Source organism: Molothrus aeneus, chromosome 11, assembly GCF_037042795.1.
Source record: "Molothrus aeneus isolate 106 chromosome 11, BPBGC_Maene_1.0, whole genome shotgun sequence".
Lineage (NCBI taxonomy): Eukaryota > Metazoa > Chordata > Aves > Passeriformes > Icteridae > Molothrus > Molothrus aeneus.
The window spans coordinates 19,414,681-19,440,782 of record NC_089656.1 but is presented as its reverse complement, the minus strand read 5'-3'; the positions used below and the strand labels follow the sequence as shown (position 1 = coordinate 19,440,782).

The following is a 26,102-nucleotide window of genomic DNA, read 5'->3' as shown; positions in this document are numbered from 1 at the left end:
ATCCCGGTCCGGCGTGGTCCCGGGGCATCTCGGGGTATCCCGGCGTGATCCCGCTGCGATTCCGGGGTATCCCGGCCCGTCTCGCTGTGATCCTGACGTGATCTCGGGGTATCGCAGCCCGGCCCGCTGTGATCCCGGTGCGATCCCGGGGTATCTCGGCCCCGTCGCGCTCTGATCCCGCTGGAATCCCGGGGTGATCCCGGTGTATCTCGGTGTGATCCCGCTGTGATCCCGGGGTATCCCGGCCCCGTCCCGCTGTGATCCCGCTGGAATCCCGGGCTATCCCGTCCCCGCCGCCATGGGGAAGAAGGGCAAGCGCGACAAGAAGGGGAAAGGCGCCGAGAAGACGTTGGCCAAGATGGAGAAGAAGGTGTCCCGCAGAGCCAAGAAGGAGGAGGTGACGGGCGCCAGGGAGGGCGGGGGCCGCTCTGGGGCAGGGGGAAGGTTGAGGGCAGCGTTGGGAACAAAAGACCGAATCCAACTGGAATCTGGGCTGCCCAGGGAAAGTGAAGGATGCCATGGGTTGGAAGGGACCCACATGGATCATCCGGTCCGGCTCCCGGCCCTGCGGAGACACCACAACAATCCCAGTGTGCCTGAGAGCTTTGTCCAAGGGTCCTTGAAGTTGGACTTCAGGGATGCCCCTGGATCCCTGGCAGTGCCCAAGGCCGGGTTGGACGGGGCTTGGAGCCAGCTGGGATTGTGGAAGGTGTCCCTGCCCATGGGTGAGATTTGAGGTCCCTCATTCTCTGATTCCAAGCAGAATCTTGTTTAAATCCCCCCCGATCCACGGTTTAAGGCTCCTTCTTGCTTTCCATCCCCTTCATCCTTTTCTCCTTAAAAGCACATGAGAACCTTTATTTCTCGCACTCCTAGAGAGGCTGCTTGTGTTTAAGCCTCAAAGCAGTGACTTTTCCCTGGTATAAAGTGCTGTTAATGGCTTCATCCAAAGCTCCAAGGCATGGAAGGTGCCCCTGTGGAGTATCCTGGCTGCAGGGAGAGCTGATTCCATGCTGCAGAATTCCCAGGCTTTGGAAATCTCTGCTTGGAGCCCACCTTCAGCAAAGTCACCTGAAGTGGGGTGGTAGGAGAGACCCAGGCTCAGAACCTCCCATTGCTGCAGTCCTGCCTCTGCCCTTGGTCTGTCAGCAGTTATGGGGACAGATTTTGGTTTTAATTCAGTGAAGTTGAAAGGGAATAAAGATGCACGAGGTTTCTCTGGATATAAAAGAGTTTCCAGTTATATTTGGGCAGTTATTTTTCTTTTTAAAAAAGGGAAACTGTCGAGTGAGTGCTGTTTTCATGTGTGCTTCTGTGCATGTCAAGCTGCTCATGTCTGGCTTTTTCTTTCCAGGAGGATCTTGAAGCCCTGATAGCAGAATTCCAGAGTTTGGATGCTAAAAAGACCCAAGTAATTGAGTCATCCTGCCCACCCCCCTCACCCAGGTGAGAGAGCTTGTGTGAAGCTTTGGCTGCCACTTGTAGAGCAGCTGGGAGTGCTTTTGATGTAATTTCTTTATGTAAAGTTATTTCCCAAGAGTGGAAGGTATAGCTGATATCTGGAGTTACGAAACAGCTGGAATACTGAGTTCATGGTTATAAAGAGACCAAAAGCCTGGTTTTGGGCATCAAAATCCATTTTTTAACCATCACATCAGCACAAAAGAGGCAAAGCAGGGGTAGATTTCAGGGCTTTGAGGGAAAATAAAAGTGAAGAGGAAGTTTTGGGTTTGGACTAGAAAGCTGAAGGGAATTCAGAGGCAAAAGGATGTGTCATGAGGTGAAAACCACTTTGTTAAGTGGGGTTCACAGACTTGGGGTGTTCAGGAGAGCAGTGACCAGCAGCAAGTGCAGAATAATGACACAGATAAATGGAGAGGAGACAGCCCAGAGTTCTGTGCCCTCATCAAAGTAATTTTTGTTCCTGCCACCCCAGCATTAAAATTCAGGAGCTCACGTCAAAGGGGGAGTTAAATCACGGAGTAACGTGTGCTCCTGAAATAGGAGAGCCTCTCAGACAGTGCCCCATTCATCTTGCTGGAAGTTTTGGAAGAAACTAATTTCTTTGGAGAAGTTTTTAGCCCTGGGGTGAACATCACAGCACAGTAATTTGGCAGATGATGGAGAGACCTTTGGGGCTGGAGGGCAGAGGTGCTGGTGCCTGAGTTAAAGGCTCCAAGATTCAGGGTTTTAAGGACTTTCACATGGTTTTTTTTTATTTTTTCCATCCTCTTTTCTTTCAGGCTGAACTGCTCCTTCTGTGCTCACCCTGAGAGAGACGAGCTGATCCTTTTTGGAGGTGAATATTTCAATGGCCAAAAAGTAATGTATACTTCATTTTCTTTTTCTTTATCTCCCCCCTCTCTCCTTTTCCTGTAATTTGCACGGGTCTCATTTGAAGGGAAATTCAAGGCAGAGTCATAAAATATGTATTTGTCCCTGAATGAGAGCAAAATAGCCTTTTAATTCTGCCATGGCTCTGTCTCATGGCTGAGCAGTTGGCAGGAAGGAGACACTCTGGAACCCATTAAGGAGTCAGAGTGATTGTCTCAGCATCAATATTTCAGGGCTTCATAATTTCTCCAGACTTAATTGCAGCCATATCTGCCCCTCATTTGGGATAACTAGTGAAGAATCTCTTGCCCTTCTCAAAACAAGATATTTCTACACCTTTGCTGCTGGCTGCCTTGGAGATGGGAGCAGCAGCAGATTATTGCACTCAGGAATACTCTTTTTCCCTGAATTTCTGCAGGTTGCAAGTGGTTATTTTGCTCCTGGAAACAAACTGCTCTGGAAAACTCCAGCCTGGCAGTGATACTTGGCCACCTCAGAGTTACCCAGTGTGATGAGCTGAACTAATTCTGCTTTTTTTACCACCTGGAGCTGTTCTTTGCTCTGGAGTTGAGCAGCTTTAACCTAAACATCTGTGTTAAGCTCCAGCTTTTTAAGTCCTCATATCTCAAGCCTTCACCAAGGGTTTGGGAAGGAACCTTCCAGCCCAGTGGAAGAGTTGCTGCCTCCCAGTGCAGTGCAGTGCAGTGCAGTGCAGGGGCTGGTTGTCCTCCTTCCCTGCCCTCTGAGGAGGTTGTGCTTTGTAATCTTCACCCCAAATCCCCTGTGCAGAGCTGGACTGGGCTGGGCTGGGCTGAGCTGCTCTTTCCCTGTCTCACAGACCTACCTGTACAATGAGCTGTACATTTACAACATCAGGAAGAACAGCTGGGCAAAGCTGGACATCCCCAACCCACCCCCGAGGCGTTGTGCTCACCAGGTAAAGCTCTGGCTGCCAGAGCAGCAGCTGGGATTGTTCTCAAGGAGATCTGGGAGGAGGGTTTGAATTTTTGCACCTCCTGGGGGTTTCCTGCCTCTCTGTTCTCCTCATAATGGGGTGCCAGTGGTGTCAGTTCAGCTTTTGTGTCCAAGGTGCTCTGCTCACTGGGTGTCCTCTGGCAGTGTTCAGTGTGAAGATTTGGGGTTGTGTCTGTTGATTTGGCAGAGCCAGGGGGGGGATTCTTCCTCAGAAATTAATTCTTTGCTGTATTGTACAAGGACCAGCTCAAATCCAGAATCCCAGGGGCCCCTGAGTTTCCAGACTGGAATTTGCCCAAAACCCATTGTTCCCTTCATGGCCACAGCCTTCATCCACGAACATCCCAGCCACTGCCACTGCTGCCAGCAGGGAGCACTTGGGCTCTTCTGCACCTCTCTGCAAATCCAGGTCACTGGCTGCTTGTGAGGATGAGGAATTTGGGTTTGTTTACTTCATGTGAACACCTGCACAGCACAACCTGGACCAAAGACTTGTATTTTTTGCAGGTCTTTGGCCCTCACCAGCTGATAGATTTTCTTACCTGCTGCAGCCAGTGGGTGACTGGTGCCTTCCCAAAGCTGCCATACAGGATGTGAATGTCCTTTTCCTACCCATCCCAAAGCTCCCTGGTAAGATCCAACACCCCAGTTAGGTTCATATCCCTCTGTTATGTTACTGAGTGCCAGTGTTGCTCTGAGCTGTGCATCCTTGAATTGAAAGGTTCTGCCTTGATTTTTGGGCTACTCTGTGCTGTTTGAAGTCGAGCTTGGTTTCAGAGCTGTGCTCCAGCAGCCAGCAGGTGGCTGTCGAGCAGCTCAATCCAGAGGGACCAGCTCAGGAGCTGCAGCTGGATTACAACAACAAGAAACTGAGGAGTCCTGCTTCAGCAGTGCTTCTGTCTGATAATTAATTATGGTTTCACAGGGGACAGTTCAGCCTCATGAGCTCACTGGTTTGTCTTCCTTGTAGCTTTATATTTAATGCATAGCTCAGAGCTAAGCAGAAGTGTGTCTGTGGCTGCTAGGTACATGTTTTTAGGTTTATTGTACCCTGGTCTCTCACACACAATCCACTGTGGGAGCTGAGGTGAGAGGAGCTATGGGCAGGTTTTGGCAGTTGTTCAAGGAAAAGGGTTTGGTTTTGTCATGAATTTCAAGCCAGCTCTTGGAAATGTCACCCACAACTATGAGCAGGCTGTTGCATAAACCTTCCCTTTAAGCTTTTAAGCACTGGATGCCCATGGAATTCAGGCACACATCCCCTTTGTTTAGGTAACTTCATGTTCCCACAAATCCTGCCTGAAGGCACACCCTGGATTTTCTTAATTAATCATTTCATGTTTGGGCTGGTCTATGGCAGGGCATGGTCCTCTGTGGGGCTAAAAATCTTTTTTTTTTTTTGCTGGGAGAGACAGGCAGGGAATGAAGCCTTGTGAGGAAGGAGATCATTATCCCAACGTTGAGCTGTGATGGGTACCCTGGAGAAAACAGAAATTGAAATTTGCACAGCCACAGCATTTCCTTCTTGGGATTCCTTCCTTCTCCCTTGGTCCTACCACAGATAACTTCAGTGGAGTTCTTGCTCTTCTCCCTGCTTTTAACTGGCATCTTGCATGCCAGAGGTGTTTTGGTGCTGCTCTGTGCAAAAAAAATTATAAAAAACCCTCTCTGCTATGGCCCAATCAAAGCAGTAAGAGTCTCCCCTCTTGCCCAAATGCTGCACATTTCCTTCTGTATTTGGGTTTTTTTTTTTGTTTTCTTTCTTTTGTTTGGTTTTGAACAGAGAGAGTTGAACATTTTTTGTTACACTAATCCCAAGATGTTTTCTAGGGCACTTTGAACTTCCCCCAGGAGGTGGGAAGAGCCCAGCTCCTAGGCCAGCTTTCCCTTGCTCTAGGGAAGATGTGCTAAACACTCTTTAATCCAAATTCTCCCTCCTTCAGCCCCAGAGAGCAGCTGCTGCTGCTGTTCCCTGGGGTTTGGAGCTGTGTGTTTGACACTGGGGGAGCTGTGTGCCTGCTTTGGAATCCTCTCTGACCCAGCTGTCCCTTGTCCTGCAGGCAGCTGTGGTGCCCACGGCTGGGGGGCAGCTCTGGATCTTCGGGGGCGAGTTTGCCTCTCCCAACGGGGAGCAGTTCTACCACTACAAAGATCTCTGGGTCCTGCATTTGGCCACCAAGACCTGGGAGCAGATCAAGTAAGTGCTGGGCCCTCGTTCTTTTGCCAAGAAATTTGGATTTCTGATCCCTGAGGTCCTGGTGTTCAGTGGCTCTTTGGTGTTGGCCTCATGAGGAGCTGTGCCAGTGTGATCCAAGTTTGATTCCTGGTTCAGTGCTGTGATTTCCCAGCTCTCCCTTAAATACAGAGGGTTGGAGAAGACACCCCTAGAAAGAAGTGGGAATGAAAGATGTGTTCTGAGTCTCTTGAGACTAAAGCTGGTTTATTTCAATCCTGATTTCTGGGGTGTGGGTTTGCCTTGGTGTTGCTTAACTGAAGGGAAGAGTATCATGAGCAGCTCTCTGTTCCCAACCCTGGCAGGTGCAGATGTCCAAAGCTGCTGCTCTGTTTTCCTGGGCTCCTCCAGTGGGGGCTGTACGAGGCCAGTGCAAGGATCTCCCCATTTTAACACCACTGGAGAACCCAGTTTGTACCCACCCAACTTCACTCCTGGCATTTGCTGCCTTGAGATTCCTCGGGATAAACAAGGCAGTAATTCAGGCCTGTCAAAGGAAACAGGTGCCAAAAGTTTTTGACAGGAGTGAAAGTGTAAATATTTTCAGTGGATCTGGCCCAAAGTCCTGTGTTGATGTTTCTTTAACCTTTGGCTCCTTGCTTTGGCTGCTCCTGTTTGTATTTGCGTGACAGAAGAGTTCTAGTGACATCCAGTGGACTGAGAGGCAGCAGATTGGCTTTGGGTCTGAGTTTGGGATTGGCTTCCTCTTGGACTTTGGGATTGTCTTGTACCAGACCACAGCTTTGGGTGGGCTGGAGCTCCAGATCACCCTCAAAGTGCACTGAGAAAAGCAGCAGCCTTTGCTCACTTAGGAGTGATGTTCTTCCTTCAGATGGGAGCACCAAGTCTGTCCAGGCTGATCCCATTTGACCCTGTTAGAGGGTGTGGGGTCTGTCAGCTGTGCCTGCCTCTCCTTGCACAGCAGCTGAGGCTGCTTTGGGATGAGCTGTGCAGGGATGGAGCCAGGGGCTCCATCCTGAGCTCTCACAGTGTCTCACTGTGCCTGTCTCACCTTTTTCCCTCTCCCTGCAGAGTGGGAGCATTGATAGTGCCTGACAATGGGAATTTGGAGTCTTCTCCATTTGAGCTTCCTGCCTTGTTTGGGTGGCCCTCTGTCCTTCAGCCCTGCTGGGATTTTGGGAACACCCATGCCCTGGTCCCAGTGTTGGAATCAGACAAAGCTTATCTCCTCCCCATCCTTGGGCTGCTCCTGGAGCTGCTTTAATGAGGCAAAGGGAGGGGATGGCTTTGTTTTAATGCTGACCTGGCTGAGCACAAAAATGCAGGTTCTGCTGCCTCTTTGCTTTTCCATCCACATCTTGGTCAGGAGGCTGCTTGGAAAGGGTAAGAGGAAAGAGCAGAGGTGGTTGTTGACTCCTACAAGGGATTTTATCCTGCTTCTTTTAAAACTCTGATCGTGGCACCTGCTGCACTTCACTTCCTTCAGCATTTCCCATTTGTTGGGATCACGGTGAGGAGCCATTCCTGGTGCCAAGAGCCTTCACACAGACCAAGGAATAATTCCATGTGTCCAGTGTGCTGCCAGTGTTACCTGAATAAATGCCAGGTGACACACATGGGGTACAGACTAGTGTGGGGTTTAGAAAATGTCATTTTAGTGCAAATAATAAAGTAGTACAATTAATTATTCATGAAGAAATGTCTGGACAAGAGAGGCAAAGTTTCTGGTTCTGTTCCCATGGGAAGGGTCACAAGTGCCACATTCCAGGTGGGTTTGATGTGTTGGTTTGTCCAAGATGACCCTGCTGTGATATAAACATGAAATTCTAGGAAATCTGGTTATTCCAGCCCCCCAGTTCAGATTCCAGACAGTGATGTTGTCCTTCCTGGCCTACAGTTCCTGCCACAAACCATCCTGGTACCATGAGGGGCTCGATTCTGAAAGACTTGGGAAGAGAAAACCTTGACTAACTCTGAAAACTTCCCTGTGCTGGGCAAGTGCAGCTCCATTTTCTCCTAGCACAGAGCACAGTGGTGGCAGGCTGCCTGACAGAGTTAAAAGTTGCTAAATTTAGCAGGATTTAGCTGTGTTTTCCTTGCATTTTGCATGCACAAAGATGATCCAAACACAGCAAATCCCAGCCCGTTAGAAGCCGTGCCAGCAGCTGACTTTGACTTAGTGCAGCCACCTTATCTTGTGTGTGATGCTCGAGGTTTCCTCAGTCCATGAACTGTTTCTTACCCTGCCTTGGAGCAGCAATATTTTAACCTAATTGCCTCATTCCTTCCTAGAGAGAACATTCCCAGTCAGCTCTTTGAGTCCCAGTGCCCTCCCTCAGGGAGAGGCAGGGAGCATCCTTGGGGCTTGTGCTTGGGAATTGCCACATCCCTCCCCTGCAGCTCCCTTCACTGACATTCTGAAATGCTGCTGATGCTTCCTGTAGGATTTGGTGGGATGTGCTGCTGGAAATTTCCCAGTTTCACCAGTGTCTGTTGAACTGGAGCAGTCCCTGCAGTGGAGGATGGCCCAGCACAGGGTTGGGTCTGATGGAGGCCTCTCCTTGCTCACCAGAAAAATCAGGTCCTGCCACAGCAGGTAGGAGGTGCTTAAAGAAAAGGGTGTTTTGGTGTAAATCAGGTAGATTGTCAGCCCAGAAATGAGTTTGTTCTTTGGTAGATCAGGATGCAGGTGTACAGCAGTGGATTGACTTTGCAAGGGGTTGGAATTGAGGGTTCTGGGCTCTGTGCCAGTTGTGTTTTCCCTTCTCTATTTCCACCTGAGTGTCCAGACATGGGGGGACAGGATCTGTGTGTGCCACTGGTGTAAAACAACACAAATCCTGAGTTCACCTTCCTCTGCAGGATAAAAGTGCTCTGTCCTCAAGTGCCCCTGTGATGGAATGTTCTCTTCATCCCCACTTTTATTATTATTGAGCACTCCCAAGCTTCTCCTGAGCATCCTGTGGATGAAGAGGTAACTCCTGTAGCCACTGGGACAAGTAATTCATCAATCTGGGGGCTGAATTCAGCTCTGATTTGTTACTACAAATCCCAGAGTAACTCCACAGGCAAAAGAAAATTCCTTATGGAGCAGCTCAGCTCAGCCTCGTGCTGTACATGTGTAGAGCCAGTCCTTAGCCAGAGTTTTTCATCTATTTTTAAAAAAAGTCTGGAGAATTTACAGCTCCCTCCTACATGTCTGCCTTCTGGTGTCAACCCCATGAAAGAGAGCATTAATCACAAAGTCTGGGAAGCCATTTCCAAAATGTTTCTTTGGGACCAGGAACACTGAAAGAGGTAAAAGGGAAGAGTTTGTGTTTGGGAAACAAGTTGCAGGAAGATCTTCCTGGAGTGGGAATGAGGTCCTGCCTCACTGTGCCATTTGTGCCTTGGAGTTAAATCTGCATTGGTGGGAGCTTTATTAAAACACATCAATAAATAAATTTCTATTGATTTTAAACTCCGAGGAAACCTGTTTGAGAAACAAGGCACAAGATATTCTCTGAGAACCGGATTTTAGTGCTCATGTTGGGTTTAATTCATCCTCCCCTTAAAAAAATAAAAAGATGATTTAAAAAGTGCCATCTTTTAGAGTAATGACACGGGAGCTTTGTTACAGCAAGAGGAAATAATGATTTCAAGTCTTGATGAAATTAATACCAGAGGTGCTGTTCTGCAGGGTGATACTTAAAGATCCAGTAAATGCTTGGAAAAACCTCCTCTCTGTTAGAATAAAGAGTCCCAGCAATCAATATTAATTCAGTCTTCCCCAAACGCTGCTCTTCTGGTGGAGTTTCTCATTATCACCAGGGTGAGGTTGTCATTTTCCATGGTGAATAAGGGCCCTCGTTCTCTCTCTCCACAGAAATCCATCACCACATTCCCAGCTCCCTGCTGCCACTTCAAGTGTGGCCAGGGGGTTGTGGCTTTAGGTTTTGCTGCTGTTTTCAGCTTTATTTATTTAGGCCCTGATTGTGCAATCACTTCCACACCCTAGGGCTGCCTGGTGGAGGAGTCTTGCTGGGCCCAGTGGTGCCAGCTGGGAGCTTTGGGAGACTCCTCAGTGAGGGAAAACAGGATGGATTCATCCATGGGGGCAGAGAACACACAGCAAACCCTCTTTGGCCTAAAGTTGGCTGTTGGAAAGTTGCTGGGGTTGTTTTTGTTGTCTCTTGTGTGATGCTGGGGGTGAAGGTGGGGGAAGGAGGGTGGATCCATGGTGGGGTGGTGTCCTGCTGCCCAGCTCCTCGGGAGCCTTGTGGATGGGACACATGGAGGGGGTGTTGCTTGGTCCTGGAAATGGAAGCTGCACATTTAACTGCAAGGTCAGGAAAGCTTGGAAGAGCAGAACAGGAGTGTGTGGCTGCTTTTGAGTGTGTAGGGTCATGGAGTGAGTCACAGAGTCATGGAATGGGTTGGGTTGGAAGGAACCTTAAATCACATCCCATTCCTCCCCCTCCATGGGCAGGGACACCTTCCACCATCCCAGGCTGCTCCAAGCCCTGTCCATCCTGGCCTTGGACACTTCAGGGATCCAGGGGCAGCCACAGCTGTGCCAGGCAGAATTCCTTCCCAACATCCCATCTATCCCTGCCCTCCTTCAGTGGGATCATGCTGACAATGATGACTTGTTTTGCTGCAGTGCCTTTGTTCTTGAGGAAATCTGGGTAATTCATGAAGTGTTTTCACTGGCTTGGAGTCATACCCAAACTGCAGGTGGATGAGTGAAGGTGGTGTTGATTTCCTGAGACACTGAGGGAGGGGGGTGTCAGAGCCAGGCTTTGTCTCTTGGTGCTTGGAGAAAACATCTCAGTTTGGAGTGTCTTCCCTGCAATTGTGAAGTGCTGTTCATTAAACTCTCCTGAAGAATCAGCTCCTGAGTCATCACTGGAAAGACTCTGGGTGCTCTTAGGGTGGTTTATCTCTAGGAATAGAACTGCCTGTGCAGTCCCAAGAGTTCCTGAAGAGCACCCATCCTGTCCTTAGGAAAAGCAGCCGTGGATTGAGGCAGCCCCGTTTCCAATGGTGCCCATTTCCAGGAGAGGCTGAGCTCAGCCAGCTCAGCTGCCAATGACTGCAATAAAAATGGCCTGAGGCACTCCCAGGGCAGGGGATTTTGCTGAGAAATGGAATTTCTTTGTGTTTCAGGGCACCAGGAGGGCCCTCTGGACGAAGTGGACATCGGATGGTTGCGTGCAAAAGGCAGCTGATCATCTTTGGAGGATTCCATGAGAGTGCAAGGTGGGTTGCTGGGGTGGCTGGGGGTTTGAGTCCTCCTTAAAAAAAGGCAACAAAATTTCACCAGTAACAGAAATCTGGGTGTGAATGGGAGAGTTATCCTCAGCAGGACTGGGACTGAACTGGATTTTTGGGTTAGAAGGACAAGGGATCTTGATTTAAAGTCTTCAGGTGTGGGAGAAATCATTGTAGCACTGAAGCAGCTGCCCATCCTTGTAGCCAAAGCTCAGTCCAGCATTTTTAGCCTCTCAGTCTTGTCAGATCCTTGTCTTGTGGAAGTGGGGGCTGTGAGCAGAGCTCTGAAATGCTATTTTACCCTGTCCTGAGTGTCCCCATGTGCTCTCCGCAGAGATTTCATCTACTACAACGATGTGTACACCTTCAACCTGGACTCCTTCACCTGGAGCAAGCTGGCTCCTGCAGGGATGGGGCCTGCTCCAAGGTCTGGCTGTCAAATGATTCCCACCCCTGAGGGCAACATCATCATCTATGGGGGCTACTCCAAGCAGGTAGGGGACACTGTGGTGGCAGGTGTTGTCCACAGGCTGGGAACCAAAACAGGCATCTTCTCATTCTGCCTTTTTTTCATGCAGTTCTGCTGATTGAGGGGCTAATCTTGGTTCACATGATTTCTTTATTTTCCCTGCTGTTCTTATCCAACAGAAGGAATTGATGTCACTGAGGGAGGAATAAGAGGAATAAGCAACTGGGAGAAATGACATTTTTTTGGCAACTTAAAGCATTCTCAGGTATTCCTTTGTGCTTCAGCACTTGCAGGTTAAAAGCAGCAGTTGCCAAGAGACTTTTATTTCGTGCCATCAGTGGCAGAGGTGAGGGAGCAAACTCAATAAGCCAAAAAAGACTTTTGACAAGCACCAGGCTCCCCCAGCTCTGCTCCTTGCTCTGTTAATCCTGGGAATTTATACCAGAGAGCACATTCCTCACTGAGCAGGTATCCCTGTCCATGCTGGGCAGCAGGAAGGAAGTGTTTCATTGAGCAGAAGGCTCCTGCCAAAGCTTTTCATGTTGGGAATGAGGCAGAGGCCTGGATCCTGCTGCTCCCGTGGAAAGGCAGCAGGGGAGGAGGACGCCTTGTTCTTCTGAGGGGAATAAATGAACAAAGGAGGGAAGCAGGAGAGGAGAGAGGGGAGTTGGTCTCTCTGTATATTTAGAAGCACTTGTGCCTGCTCAGGGCCTGAGCTTTGGGCTCAGCAGCAGGAACGACACAGAGCCTTCTCCACCCAAAAGGGCTTTGTCCTCTTCCCTTGCCTGTGCTGTGTGCCCGCTCCTGAGGGTGGGCAGGGAGCAGGAGCCTGCATGCTCTGCTGGCTGTGGAGCTCTCCTGGCAGCAGCTGGGCTCCAGGTGCCCCATGGAGATAGGAAAGTCTCACATGTTTGCAGTTGGTTCTGTTCCACTGCTGCTCTGGGTTGGTGTGAGCTGATAAAAATGAAGGAGAAGGGATGGGGGAATGCAAAGCTGCCCTCAGCCTTTGGCAGGGCACTGGGTGAGGATGGGAGCTGGGGGAAGTTCTCTGCAGCTTGGAAAACAGCTTTTCCATTAAAACAAGCACTCCATTAAGCAAAACAGACATTCCATTAAAACAAGACATTTTTCACAGATGTTAAAAGTCTCCTTCCTTTGTCCTGTGGAGAGCTCTGTGTGCTTCCCTCCGATGGGCCATTCCTGCCAGGCTCTGCTTTTGTAGCACAAACTGGCCAAAGCTCTGAACAGAATTTTCTCTGCAGCCTTCAGCATGCTCCTGAAAATTAAATTCAGCAGGATATGGCCCCTCTAGGAGAGACCCACTTCTGTTAATGTGTGGCTATTTAATTCTCATTGTGTCTTCACTTAGAGCTGATTGTGGAGCCGAGTGTCTGTGTTTGCTTTGAAGTGCAGAAAATGTGTTTGCCTGGGATGCTCCTGGGAGAAGGCAGACATGGAGAAAACAACACTTAATTGGAGTTGGGCAGCTGCAGGAGAGGACTCACCCCTTGTCTCCAGTTACAGGGGCAGATACTCCAGTCAGGGCTGATGTGAAGACATTTTGGGGAGTTTGAAGACATTTCTACACCTGAAACCAGGCAAATATCCAAGCAAAGCACCATTCATCAAATGCAGAGTATTCCAAGGAGAGGCAGGACTAAATCACACATCGGATAGGAAATTTTGAAGGGAAGAGGGGAGGAAAATTGTAATAGCTCTTCTTTTTGAATAGGGACATCATTTGGCTGTCACATTGCTGGAGGAGGTTGGTGCTGCTGTCCAGGGATGGGCAGGGAGCTGGGAAGGCAGGAACAGAGTTTTGGGAGCCTGCTTTGATTTCCTGAACTTGCAGAAGTGATGTGGAGAGTCTCCTCTCAGCAACACGGCAGTCCCATGCCATGCATGGGACATGATTAAAAAGTCTCTTTCCTGGCTGGGGAAATAGAGGCAGGAAAGGTGGAGTGACTTTCTGAGGCACTGCAGGACCTGCAGAGCCAAGGCCAGCACCTTGGTCCCCACACACCTTTGCTGTGGATTGTCCTGAGCAAACCAGGCTGCAAATGGTGAAAAAGGAGCTTTCCAAGCCTGGGTGTGACTGCCTTGAGATAGTGCTGCTTGATATTTTAAAGAGCAGAATTCTCAGCACAATGATGTCTCTGTCCCTGTTCCATCAGCAGCCTGATAAAGACAATTTCTGCAATTTCTACAGAAGGGATGTTGTGCGTGCTGCCAGCTCTGCCTAGAACAGACCTCACAATGCCCAGAGGAGCTCAGACCTGCTCTCCTGCTGATCCTAAAGATGTCCTCAGCCCTTCCCTGTGCTGGGGATGGGGCTTGCTGCAGCGAGCTGCATTTTGGGCTGGCTGAAGCTCCATTGCTAGGCAACAGAGGGGCTGGAGCTGCTGCTGCTCCACCTTGCAGGTGCAGCCTACAGGCCAGGGGAGGGGTGGAGTTTCACGTGGGCAGGGCTTTGGGATGCCAGACATGGCTGTGGTGTTGTTTTGGGTTTTTTTAGTGGCAGTTGTCACAAAGCTGAAGTGGATTCTGCTGGGAGATGTGGAAGTGCCTGAATTGTAAGGTCTGGTGGGACTGGTTCCCTCTGTAGCTCTGCCTGCTGAACACTTCTGCTATTTGGATGTTTTTCAGCACTGTTGATCTCCTATCAGACAATTTTGGAGAATCCTGATTCCCCCCCTCGAGCTCTCTGTGCCTCAGTTCCTTTGCAGGCTGGCAGCAGAGCTGAATTTCCAGCTGATGCCTGTAAAGCTCTTGCACCTCCCCACTGTGCCTGCATGTGCAAAGCACAGGCTGTCCACTGTGGGCACCCCAGCCAGTTTTTCCTGGAAAACAAACACCTGGAACTGGAAAGCACCAAGGACAAGGACTCACTCTTGTGAGTGATGGAAGGATTTGCTCAGGGCTGACTTGTCCTGCCTGGGAGGGGATGGATCTCTCCAGCAGCTGGAATTGCCTCTGACAACAAAAATTGACTCCCACTCCACCTCATGGGGGTTTTCTGAGCCCAGGGAGCTTTGTCATGGTGCATACACAGTGTGTTTACTACAGGAGAAAGGAATGTGGATTTTCCACACAGCTTGGATGGCTGTGGAGCCAGCTGCTCCCTCTGTGTTTGCTCTCCTGCCTCTCAGGCAGTGCTGTGCTCCTCACACTTCACCTGGCTGGAGTTGTGCAGTGCCTGGAGCACACTTCCCTCTCTTCTCCCTGAGAACTGAGCACCAGTCCCAAGAATTGGGTACCAAGTCCTGCAGCACCAACAGAACCTGCCAGCTACAGCTGTGCAGCAGGAGAGTGCTGGACCCAGTTGGTTTTAATCCCCTGTGACAATTTATTTCTCTTCTCTGGGTGCCAAAATTCCTGCATCCTGTGGTCTCCACAGAGCTCATCTTGCTGAGGGCTGGAGCCTGGGGTGCACTGCAGGGATGCATTGCTGCCATCCAGGGAGCAGAGTTCCTCGTGCCAGGAGGAAGGGAATGACAAGGAAGCTGTGCAGGAAGGATGGCTGGCCAATGACATTATTAACACAGCTCCTGTGGTGGTGTGGCACAGAGCTGCCTTGGGATGCTGCTGTTGCCATGAGCACTGGAATCCAGGGAGAGGAGCAGGGAGATCACACTGAAAATCAGGCATTTCATGGCTTCTGCTGAGCTTTCACCTCGTCCTTGCTGCTGCCTTTTGCAGGGATGGGAGTGGAGTTTCTGCTTCTGTTTGGGAGGATGAACCTGTTGCTCAGGGCTGTGGCAAAGCTGCAGCTGCAGGGGGACCGAGCTGTCACCTCTGCCCCTCCTGTGCTGCCTCAGGGGGGTGACAGGGACCCACAGCCTGGGCTGCTCCCAGGGCTGGGCCACATGAGGCCACTGCAGATCAGAGCTGCTCCCCATCCAGGGCAGCATCCCAGAGGGCCTTGCAAGCCCTGGAAAGTTGTCACGTCCCACTGTGGGGTGGGAATTCTCCTTTTACAGGAGTTAAATCAGCCCTAAGAGCACCTGGTCCTGTCTGGGGCAGAGTGAAAGGCAGGACCTTGGCTCTTCTGTTCCCTCAGTGCTGCCCACCCTTCCTTTGTTTACAGACCAGTTGGTTTTACTCCCCTGTGACAATTTATTCTGCTCTGGGTGCCAGAATTCCTGAATCCCATAGTCTCCATACAGCCCCAGAAATCCGTGCTGCAGCCTGGGGAGCCCTTCCTGCTGCCACAGGCAGGAATTCTGGCACATCCAGGGAGTATCCCTGCTTTGAATCCCATGGTTTGGAGCTGCCTGATGCTCCAGAGGGACCTCTCCTTGCCCAGAGCCAGTGTTTGCATTTCCAGTTGGATCCCTCTGTGGTTTGGCTGCTGAAGCTGTTTCCCGAGTGTCTCTGTGTTTCCCTTCCCTGCAGAGGGTCAAGAAAGATGTGGACAAAGGCACCCTGCACACTGATATGTTCCTGCTGAAGGCTGAAGGGACAGGCAAGGAGGAAGGTGAGCACTGCCATGGGAATGCAAATTCTCTCCCTTCCTTGGAATAACACAAAAAAACCTGGAACCAAATTCCCCTCTCAGTGATAACCTCTGTGCCCCAGTGTTGGTTCAGGAAGAAATGAGATTTTCTCTCTCAGGAAAAGAGATTTTAGTGATTTTTTTTTCCCCCCAGTTTGTATGTGGGGGGGGGGAATTAAAACAACATTTCCAAATTCCTGTTTCTGGGACATTTTGATCAGCACTTTCCTGTTCACAACAGAAAATCTTTGGGATTGCAGAATTCTCCTGTGGTGGGGTATTCCTGGGTGGATGCCAGGGACCTGCTAAAGCTGCTCCATCCCTCCCTCCCCAGCTGGAGAAGGGAGAGAAAATCCAATGGGAGACTCATGGATTGAGATAAGAACACAGAGAATCACTCAGCTCTCCCCTGCTCCAGGCTGGGCCCATTCCATGGGGTACAATCCTTCTGGGACAGATTGATCCATGCTGGCTCTTTGGTTATCTTGGATTGGAATAGGAATTCCATCACCTTCCTTAGGAGATTTCCTCCTTGACTCAGGCAGTGGGACAGTTTTCTTGGAGCTGAATTTCTAATATGTTAAAATTGTGATTGATTTCTCCAAACCTGACTGTCTGGGATGGGGTTTGGGGAGGAGGGTTGGTCACCAGCACTGTCTGGACTCCAGGCCCTGTTTGCATTATTCCTATTTATAGTTTTATCTTGCTGGAATTGCAGTTCCTTCAGAAGCACAGGGCCTGGCAGTCTTCTCCCAGCCTGAATTTCAGGGATTTGCTCTGAAGTCAGAGTAGAAGGGATTGAAGAAAAGCAGAGGGATAGAGCACAAGTCTTGTCCTGCTGCTGAGCTCTCTTTTAAAGCCTGGCTGGGGCTTTTTGGGATGATCTGTGTTTATTTTTGGGGATAAGGCAGCAGTGCAGGGTGGCAGAAGAGGTGGAGAGAACTGATGGAAGGTGGGAGGGCTCCATGGGATAACTGAGGGATGTTTTTTGGTGCTTGAAGGCTGCATCTGATCAGGCCTTGTCTGAACTCCACCCTCCAGTAAAGGTGCAGACACTTTCAAGAGTCTCCTTGCTCCAGAAAGCCCTGGAAATACCCTGAAAATGCCACGAGACTCTCCAAAACAGGGCATGGAATTGATGCCTCAGGTTTTGGCTTTTGTATTTTTCAGATTCTGTGCTGCTTTAGTGTGTGGGTCTGGGTTCACATCAGGGGATGCTGAGCTCTGTGCACAGAGCAGGGAGACAAAACAATTCCTGCTCCAGCTGGGCACCAAGGACAAATGATCCAAATCTCAGCCCAGGAGCACAAACACCGTGGGCTGAGAGAGAAAAACAAGGATGGGACTGCAGGGGCTAAAGCTGGAATGGGACAATGAACTGCAAGATGCAAATGGAGCAGAACTGATCCCAGGGAGAGACCCCGGGAGCGCTCGGGCATTTTGGGACCATTTTGGTCCATCTTGGGTTCATTTTGGGACCATTTTGGTTCATCTTGGGTTCATTTTGGGACCATTTTGGTCCATCTTGGGTTCATTTTGGGACCGTTTTGGTTCATCTTGGGTTCATTTTGGGACCGTTTTGGTTCATCTTGGGTGCAGCCCTGCTGGGCTCTTGTGCTGCCCAAGGTGCATCCATTGAGGAGATCCTTTTAATAAATCCCTGCTTTATTCTGTAACTCTGCCCAGCCTCTGTTCCAGCTCAGCCTTCCCAAGGCCTGCTGGAATTCTGAGAGCCTTGGAATACCCAAACCAGCCAGGATTCTCCTTTGCTGCTGCTCACGTTTGTTCTCTCCTTGCAGACAGGTGGAGCTGGAGTCGGCTCAGCCCCTCTGGAGTGAAGCCCAGCCCCAGGTCTGGCTTTGCTGTGGCTGCTGCTCCCAACAACCGCTGCCTCCTCTTTGGGGGGGTGCAGGATGAGGAGGAGGAGGAGAGCATTGAGGGGGACTTCTTCAATGACCTTTATTTCTATGACATCGGGAAGAACCGCTGGTTCCCTGCACAGCTCAAGGTCTGGGTTAAATAATTCGCTCGTTTCATCACCTGGCACATCCTTTGTGGCTGGTTTGGCCTCTTTGAGATTTCACAGATTGTTTGGGTGGGAAAGGACCCTAAAGATTCTCTCATTCCACCCCTGCCATGGGCAGGGACACCTTCCATGAGCCCAGGCTGCTCCAAGCTGGCCTTGGACATTTCCAGGGATGGAGCAAGGATTTTTCTCTCTTTAAAGGAATCCTGTGTTTCTGGTAGCTCAGGGTGCACCTGAGCAATCCCTCTCCTCCAGGAATCAGGCTGCCCCATTATTGTGGAATGCATAATGAAGCAAAGCAGCTTGAAAACATATTTCTGGTGTTTTGCTGAAAGCCCTCTCCAGGCCACATGAGTCTGACATGAGGAGAGTTCACTCAAAGCTGCTGTGAAAAGATTTCGGGATCAAACCCTTCCCTTTTCTCCCCAGTGCTGATGAGCTACCAGAAGAGATGAAATATTAACCTTGGCTCCAGGAGCTTCAGAGCTCAGCTCAGATCTTTGATTACGTTTGAACCACTCTCACAGGCCAAGGGAGGTGCAAACCTGGTTCAGCTTCTCCTTCCCCCTGCCCCTTCCTGGCTTTGTTCTCCAAATGGAGAAGTCGATCCCATAATAACAGGCAAACAGCCACTCAGCTGGGTGCTTCAGCCTTCCCAAACTGATTGTTTTCCAGCCCTTTCAGAGAGTTCTTCCAAGACCTGGAGTGCTGCCTGGTAATGGGCTGTAATTTAGCACCCAGCAATTGTTGTGATTTCAGGAAATCGTGGGGTACTTTCCCTTGTCACAGAACAGTGGCCTTTGTGTGTTTGTGGCACCTGGGAGCAGGAGAGCTGCTCCTCTCTTAACAGAGGGAGCAATTCCACACTCTGGATTCTCCAGGATCTTCACTGTTCCTTGTTGTAGGCTGGGAGAAGCTCATGCTGTAGGAGGAACCGCACTGATCACTTGAGACTTTAAATTGTGGTGAAAAATAGGAACAGTTCCTTCCCTCCGTGCTGTCTGTATGAACTGCTGTTAGCTGCATGCAGTCCCACAAAATCTCCTTTAATTCCTGTTCTCAGGGCCCAAAGTCAGAGAGGAGGAAGCGCAGGCGTGGCAGACAGGCTGAGGCAGAGGCTGCTGGAGGGGAGGAGCTGCAGCTGCCACCTCCCCAGGGCCCCCTGGAAATCGTCAAGGAGGTGGTGGCAGAAGATGGCACCGTCATGACCATCAAGCAGGTCATCCCTGGAGCTGCAGAGGACAAGGACAGGTCTGGCTCAGAGGAGGAGGAGGATGAGGAGGAGGAAGGTGGAGCCCTGGGCCAGCCCGTGGAGCCGTGCCCACGCTCCAGTGCCATGGTGGCAGTGAAGCACGGGGTCCTCTACGTGTACGGGGGCATGTTCGAGGTGGGTGACCGCCAGGTGACCCTCAGTGACCTGCACAGCATCGACCTGCACAGGATGGACCAGTGGAAGGTGCTGCTGGAGATGGATCCAAGTAAGCTCTGCTGCTGGGAGCTCTCCCTGTGCCTTCAGGGCAGCAACACTGGGGGAAAAAAGCAACTCTGGGGCTTCCTCAGGGGTGGTGGAGAGCCTTTGAGTGGAGGTTTTCCCTGGATGGGAAAAAGTGTCTTACCTGTGTGGCCCAGAGCTTTGGGGTCACTGTACAGTCAGCTCTGCCCTGTGATTTGGAAATCCAAGAGCTGCAAACAGAGTTGTGGTGGCATGAGCCATCCTGGGAATCCTGCTGTGCCAGCCTTGTCCACTCCTCCAGGGAACTGGGATGCTCCTGCCTGTCCCCACTGTCTCAGGGCAGTGAAGGGCTTGGGTCCTGCAGAGCACGTGGGCATTACCTGGAATTAGCTCTTGGTAGCTCAATTATCTCTTTGGACCTCTCTTCTCTTTCTTTTCTCATCAAAGAAACCCAGGAATGGCTGGAGGAATCAGAGTCAGATGAAGAGGAGGATGATGATGTGGAAGGTGCAGAGGGAGGGGAGGAAGAAGAAGAGGAGAGCTCTGAAGAGGACAGTGAAGATGAGGAAGGTAATTACTAACAAATGCTGTCTCCATTCTAACCTCAAGTGGGCTTTAGTGCAGTGCCTGGTTCTGCTGGGAGCCTGGAAGGTCTCCTTGGCATCCAGGTGAGTTTCCAGCAGAAGCAGCTTTCCTAACACATTGCTCTTGGAATAGAAGAGGAATTTTCCTGCTTGCTGGTAGATTTCCAGGCTGTTACCTTCAGCCCCACGTGGCCTGGCTGATGTGGCCCTGGTGAGCTGTGTGTGACCTCTGTGTCCCTCTCTTTGCCCAGGGGAGCAGCAGCACCCAGCAGTGCAGCCTGGGGAGGCCCAGGCCCAGTACTTGGCCAGGACAGAGCAGTACTGGCTCGGGCTGGCCCGCAGCCACATGGGCCCCGAGGCCAAGGACAAGAAGGTGCTCAAGGTGGCTCATGCCATGGCCAAGACTTTCTATGAAGATCCCATCCAGACGTCCTGAGGCTGCTCCAGGAGTGAAGGAGCGTGCTGGGAGCAGTGGCCAGCCCTGCTGAGCTCAGCCCCATGTCCATCCTGGCTCCAGCCTTTCCCAGCTCTGGGCTGACCATCCTGGGTGGATGTTCTGGATCTGCTGCTGGTACTCCTGGGAATGCTCTGGGAGGCTCCTGAGGAACAGGATTGCTGTCCAAGCACTTGTTCTGCTTGTTCTGGGCTGTACAACACTGACTCTGTTGTTCAGAAGTTGTTTGGGGTCTGTCTGGACAAACTGCACATGACAATGGTTCACTGGTCCCAGATTCCTGACTGGGGCCAGGATGAGTCTCCAGGTGTTCCTACAATAAACTCACTTGGTTATATCACCTTTATTTTATATCACCTTGTTTTGCTCAGTAAATCCCATCCCAGTTTGTGTTCTTGTTTTCCTCCTGGTGTGGATGAGGGATTGCAGTTCCTGCTGTGACATCTGCACCAGCAGCTCTGAGATATCTGGAAAAACCTGGGAATCCTTTCCTGCCTTACCTGTCAGATGCACTCACAGAAACCGCTTCCTTTTCCATGTCCACTGTAGTTTTGCCTTTGTGGGATGTCCCAGTTCAGTTTTTCCCCCTGTTGGCCCAGTTGTCCTGCAGGTGACCTCCTGATGACCAGTGAAATGTCCACCTGCAGACCTCACTGAGGCCAGGAAGGAGTGGGCTGCTCTAAGGCTTTGTTTTTCAGCCCCTCTCCTCAAGGCATCCCTTCCTTCCCAGCAGAGCAGTGCTGTGTCCTTGGGGACAGCAGATGGGATCCAAGTGTGTGCTGCAGCAGCCAAGTGATGCCTGGAGGTGCCATCAGGGCTGGCTGTCCTTGTGCAGGGAATTCCAGGTGCCCTGGGTATTGCTGTGGCAGGGCCATCCCCAGGGATGCAGCTCTCCAGAGAGCAGGGCTGGGATCTGCTGGGCTCATTAGGACAGAAGGAAGATTAAATAGAGCTGACAGGGAGCTTTAATTGGTGAGATAAAAACATGGCTGGCAGGGAGGGACCTTCCCCACAAAATAACAGGTGAGAGGTGAAAACAAACCATTTATTGATAACCTGGGAGAGGAGAAAATGGAGCATTTATTGATGATCTGGGAAAAGTGAAAACAAAGCCTTTCTTGTTAATCCAGGAAGGAATCCCCTGGCTTGCTCAGTCACTCACCCTGTTGTCCTCTCACTTGGGTAAGTTCACATCTTTCTGTTCAATGTTTTGAAGGATTTGCCACTCCCTGTGAGGGTGGGCAGGCCCTGGCACAGGGTGCCCAGAGCAGCTGTGGCTGCCTCTGGATCCCTGGAAGTGTCCAAGGCCAGGTTGGATGGGGCTTGGAGCAACCTGGGACAGTAGAAGGTGTCCATGCAAGGGTGGGACAGGATGAGCTTTAAGATCCCTTCCAGCCCAACCCATTCCATGATTCGATGATCCCACAACTGCTGCAGTCATTCAGGAGCTGTGCAAGGAGCTGAGCTGTTTCCTAAAGCAGGAAAAGCTTTAGTCAGGATTCTGTTCCCTGCAAAGCCCTCACCCCCAGCTCAGGAGATCCCATCCCATCCCATCCCTGTTCCATCCTGCCTCAGCCCAGCCCTCTGGAGCCACCCTGTCTGTGGGACAGCTCCCAAAAATCCCTGCTTCCCATGCTCCCTGCACTTGCCAAAGCTGCCGTGTGTAATTAGTCCTTAGGTCTCAATTAAGGCCTCTGCCGTGGGTCCCACCCTGTTTCTGCTGTCGCTCCTCCCCCTCTGATGCAGTCTGGCTGTTTTCCTGGCAGGGATGCTGCCACAGCTCGGCATCTCTGGAACCTGGGGCTCTGGGGACTGCTGGAATCTGGGTCTTGGGTACAACCACCCAGACACCAGATGGGCAGGGAGCAGCTGACGTGGCACAGGGGGTTTGCCTTCCTTCCTTCCTTCCTTCCTTCCTTCCTTCCTTCCTTCCTTCCTTCCTTCCTTCCTTCCTTCCTTCCTTCCTTCCTTCCTTCCTTCCTTCCTTCCTTCCTTCCTTCCTTCCTTCCTTCCTTCCTTCCTTCCTTCCTTCCTTCCTTCCTTCCTTCCTTCCTTCCTTCCTTCCTTCCTTCCTTCCTTCCTTCCTTCCTTCCTTCCTTCCTTCCTTCCTTCCTTCCTTCCTTCCTTCCTTCCTTCCTTCCTTCCTTCCTTCCTTCCTTCCTTCCTTCCTTCCTTCCTTCCTTCCTTCCTTCCTTCCTTCCTTCCTTCCTTCCTTCCTTCCTTCCTTCCTTCCTTCCTTCCTTCCTTCCTTCCTTCCTTCCTTCCTTCCTTCCTTCCTTCCCTCCTTCCTCCCTTCCTCCCTTCCTTCCTCCCTTCCTTCCTCCCTCCCTTCCTTCCTTCCCTTCCTTCCCTTCCTTCCCTTCCTCCCTTCCCTTCCTTCTCTTCCTTCCTTCTCTTCCCAAGGATGCAGTGCTGGAGCAGCCCCTTTCACACAGGTGGGATCCAAATCTCCCTTCCCAAATTCCCCCTTCCCCATTGCTCTGCTGTGCCAGCCCCTCCTTGTGCTGACAGAACATAAAAATTCCAGTGCAGCCTTAAAAACTGATCCAAAACTTCGACTGACCAAGTGCAGCTGCCAGCCTGGACATAAAGCAGCAGGGCTGGATCATTTCCATGGATTTATGGCCCACCTTGATGGGCATTTTAATGGGCCTTAGGTAGATCTGCAGGAGCCAGGCTCATAAGACAGGGAAATACACTGAATTGCCTCTGTTTCTGGGCTACTTCTCAGGAATATTTCTGGCCTTGGGCAAATGTGAAAAGTCCAGGACTGAGACAAATTGCTCAACTCCCCGGGATTAAGAAAGGAATCATTATTTTGGACCATGTGGGTTGGGAGCCAATTAATATTAGTCTGTGGCTGTCTTTCCTCCTGAGCAAACCTCAGCTTGACTGAATGGAGCAGAGAGCTGGAAAATCCTGTGCTGGTCCAGGGGCAAGAGCAGGAATAACTGGGCAGGCAGCAGTGGGAAAAATCCAGTCAGGAATCCACCAGTCCTTTTATTTGATGGATAACAAGAGGCATTCTGCTGCTGTTTCACAGATATCTAAATATCTGTGTCTGCAGGGCTGTGTTTAGCCTGCTCCTGACAGGAGCTTTGTGTCCTGCACTCAAATGCACCAAAAAAAAAAAAAAAAAGGTCCTCGAGAGTGTCTCCAAAGTGCAGAAGCAGGATTCCAAATCCCAGGGGTGAATTCCCAAGGCTACAATCCCAATGTGTGGGGTTTTTTTGTTCATTTCAAGTGTGCAGCAAGCCTTGAAGAGGGGGAAAAAAAATTATGACTAAGGACCCAAAAGGAAAATCCAAAACAACACAAAAAAGGAAGAGGTGGGAAGATGATGGACAGTTACTGTGGAAAATGGAATTTCAAAATTATCCTTTCCCCTGTCCACCCATAGCCCTGTGCCTGGAAAGGGAAAGGAAGGAGAAGAGGAAGCAAAACTGCGACAGGAGGGAATCAGACCATGTAAGGAAAAGAACTGAATTTAACTGGCACATGCTCTAATCCTTAGTTTATTTCTGGTTAAAAATATAGCAATCCAGTGCAGTGTAATAAGAAATCTGCTGAAAAGGTAGCAGAGAAACAGCTAAAACAGAAGCAAAGCAAAGCTGAGTCCACGAGTCCGGGCTGGATCCAACAACTCTGGACGTGAATGTCGGGGAGGGCTTTTCCCTCCTTCCCCACCCCCAAAATCTCCTGGGAGGGTCTCACCCCCCTCGGGAGCTGCCACCCTCCCGCACCCTTCTCCTGCTGCTGCAGCTGCAGGGGGGGATGAGGGTGGGATTTGGTCCCTGGCCCTGCCAAATCCCAAAGGAGCCGTGGGAGCTGCTGGTGGGGGAGCACCGAGGGGAGGGATGGGAGCGCCAGTGCCCAGGGCTGGAGCTGAGAGCACGCTGTGTGATCGGCACCAGGACAGCTCAGAACAGGGATACGCATCTTTAATGAGTCTGCAGGTTATCCGTGGGGACAGGGAGGGGACAAAAATCAAGGCAGGCATAGTACAAAGATGGTAGAAACGAAGAAATTAAGTGACATAGAAAAAAAAAAAAAAGAAAGAAAATACATCCTTAGAGGCTGCCATTGCCAATGATGTTTGGTTTGATTTTCTTTTTTTTTTTTTCTTTTTTTCTTCTTTTTTTTTCTTTTTTTTTTCTTTTTTTTTTTTTTTTTTTTAATACAGGGACATGTTGGAAGCTGGAATATACATCCTGCATTACAAAGTGCAAAATACTACATGCTCAGAGCCCAAGCATGATGTCTGAAACAGTCCACAGCAAGATGTAAGAGACAAACCCACCACCCTCTCCCTCCTCTCTGGGACATGCTCCAGGTGCTCCTCCCCAGGTGCCTTTGAGAAACAGTTGGATTTCTGCTTGGTTTCGTTTTATTGTCATCCTCAGTGGATTGGAATTGAGCCCTCTGTCCCCTGTCCCTCCCCACCCTGCTCCCTGTGCACATTTTTTGGGATGGGCTGGATGCTCCTCACCAGCACAGCACCATCAGCCACTCCGTCCGTGCTGCTGGAGGTGCCTCCAAAGGGCTTTTTGGGGGGATTTTTAGCCAGGAGAAATTGGCTGTGAATTAAAAGTAGCTCTGGGTGGTTTCCCTGCCTTGCCATGGGTGAGGAGCAGCCTGGGGAGGAGGAGTGAAGGCAGGAGGGTGCTGGGGCTGCTGCTCACACCTCGTGTTCCCTATTCCCCCCTGCCCCGAGGAATTCTGCAAAAAGCCAATTTTTGTTTTAAAAACAAGGATCAGAACGGGGCCTGTTCTGCCATTTTCCCATCCAGACAGGGTTCATTCCTTCCCTGTGCTCCTTCTCTCCTCCTTCTCACAGCAGCATTCCTCCATTTCCAAAGGGTGAAAAGCCTGGTTCTGCTTTTCTCTCCCATTTATCATTTGGATTTCCCTGGGAAGCTCAGCCTGGAGCATCCCAGAATCCATCCCCACTCCACCCAAACTTTCCCCATGGTCCCCTTGTCTCATCTCCATTTTGGGGTTCATTGCTGTTGTTACAAAGACAATTATTTTCTTTTGTGGGGGGGGTGAGGGGAAGGGAAGCGAGGTTTTTTTCTTTTGTTGGGATTCCTTCTCATCCTTCCCAGTGTTGGGGGGGCAGAGTGTTGATAGCATTTTGCCATGCCACACAGCATAGTGTTATACAAGCAAAGAATTTTGGCTAAAATCCAAAAAACATTACCCAGGAAAAAAGGCAAACTGTGAGTGAGACTCGATCATTTGTTGTTCTTCTGTGAAAAGACTTGGAAATTGTCAGAGGACAGTTCGAGTTATGATTTTTCCCTTTGTTTGTTTTTTTTTTGTTGTTGTTGTTTGGTTCTGGTTTTTTTGTTTTGTTTTTGTTTTTTTTTTCCCCCATTCATACATGTAACTGTTATTTTTGCAAACAAGACAGTCTTGAATTAGATGAAAAAGTTAATAAACAAAATGGCGACTCCAATATTTAGTAAGATCACCATGACTACCAGGATGGGAGCTGAACCCTGCAAGAGAAAGAGAAGGACAGGAGTTAGATGGATCCTTGGAATTCTGCAGGGATTCCAGGAGAATCTGGGGAGAATCCAGGAGAATCTGCTCCGGGGAGTCCAGGCAGCTCTGGGGATGAGCAGATCCCAACTGACACCTCCCAAAGTGCCCAGGAACCCTTGGAGGATTTTTGAAGCTGCCAAACAAACACTTGGTTCATCCCATGCTACTCCCATAGGAACTCTGGCCTTAAAAACAGAACTAAAATTGGTTGCTTATCAGGTGGTCAATGAAAAAAAAAAAGGCAAATTATGGGTTTTTAGAGTGGTTTGGGGATGGTTTGAAGTGTCCAGGATATTTCCCAATAAATGCAGTTGTTTT

At 50.3% G+C, this 26,102-nt stretch overlaps 2 protein-coding genes across 5 annotated transcripts in view; one reads left to right on the top strand and one right to left on the bottom strand.

Annotated features, from left to right (window-relative positions):
* Positions 1-25,621, top strand: KLHDC4 (kelch domain containing 4). 4 transcript variants are annotated; one of them, XM_066557242.1, is made up of 12 exons: positions 1-397; positions 1,355-1,446; positions 2,244-2,322; positions 3,173-3,271; positions 5,370-5,506; positions 10,652-10,744; positions 11,091-11,250; positions 15,621-15,702; positions 17,520-17,728; positions 18,810-19,224; positions 19,647-19,769; positions 24,421-25,621. In XM_066557242.1, the coding sequence occupies exons 1-12, from the start codon at positions 299-301 to the stop codon at positions 24,522-24,524; spliced, it is 1,692 nt and encodes a 563-aa protein (XP_066413339.1). In that variant the 5' UTR covers positions 1-298; the 3' UTR covers positions 24,525-25,621. The 4 variants fall into 4 exon arrangements, with proteins under 4 accessions (XP_066413339.1, XP_066413338.1, XP_066413340.1 ...); XM_066557241.1 differs by lacking the exon at positions 24,421-25,621 and adding an exon at positions 20,035-20,588; XM_066557243.1 differs by lacking the exons at positions 3,173-3,271; positions 24,421-25,621 and adding an exon at positions 20,035-20,588.
* JPH3 (junctophilin 3) overlaps positions 23,724-26,102 on the bottom strand; it is a 47,998-nt gene continuing 45,619 nt past the window's right edge. The window contains exon 5 of the mRNA XM_066557239.1: positions 23,724-25,738. Coding sequence (XP_066413336.1) covers positions 25,658-25,738 — 81 coding nt within the window. The 3' untranslated portion in view covers positions 23,724-25,657. The remainder of the gene's footprint in view (positions 25,739-26,102) is intronic.

What these genes read in the sequence shown, in the direction of transcription:
- KLHDC4 (XM_066557241.1), top strand. Translation starts at nt 299, where the DNA reads ATGGGGAAGAAGGGCAAGCGCGACAAGAAGGGGAAAGGCGCCGAGAAG. An exon ending in GGATTCCATGAGAGTGCAAG is followed by an intron (nt 10,745 to 11,090) that starts GTGGGTTGCTGG and finishes TGCTCTCCGCAG; the next exon opens with AGATTTCATCTACTACAACG. An exon ending in GGTTCCCTGCACAGCTCAAG is followed by an intron (nt 17,729 to 18,809) that starts GTCTGGGTTAAA and finishes TCCTGTTCTCAG; the next exon opens with GGCCCAAAGTCAGAGAGGAG.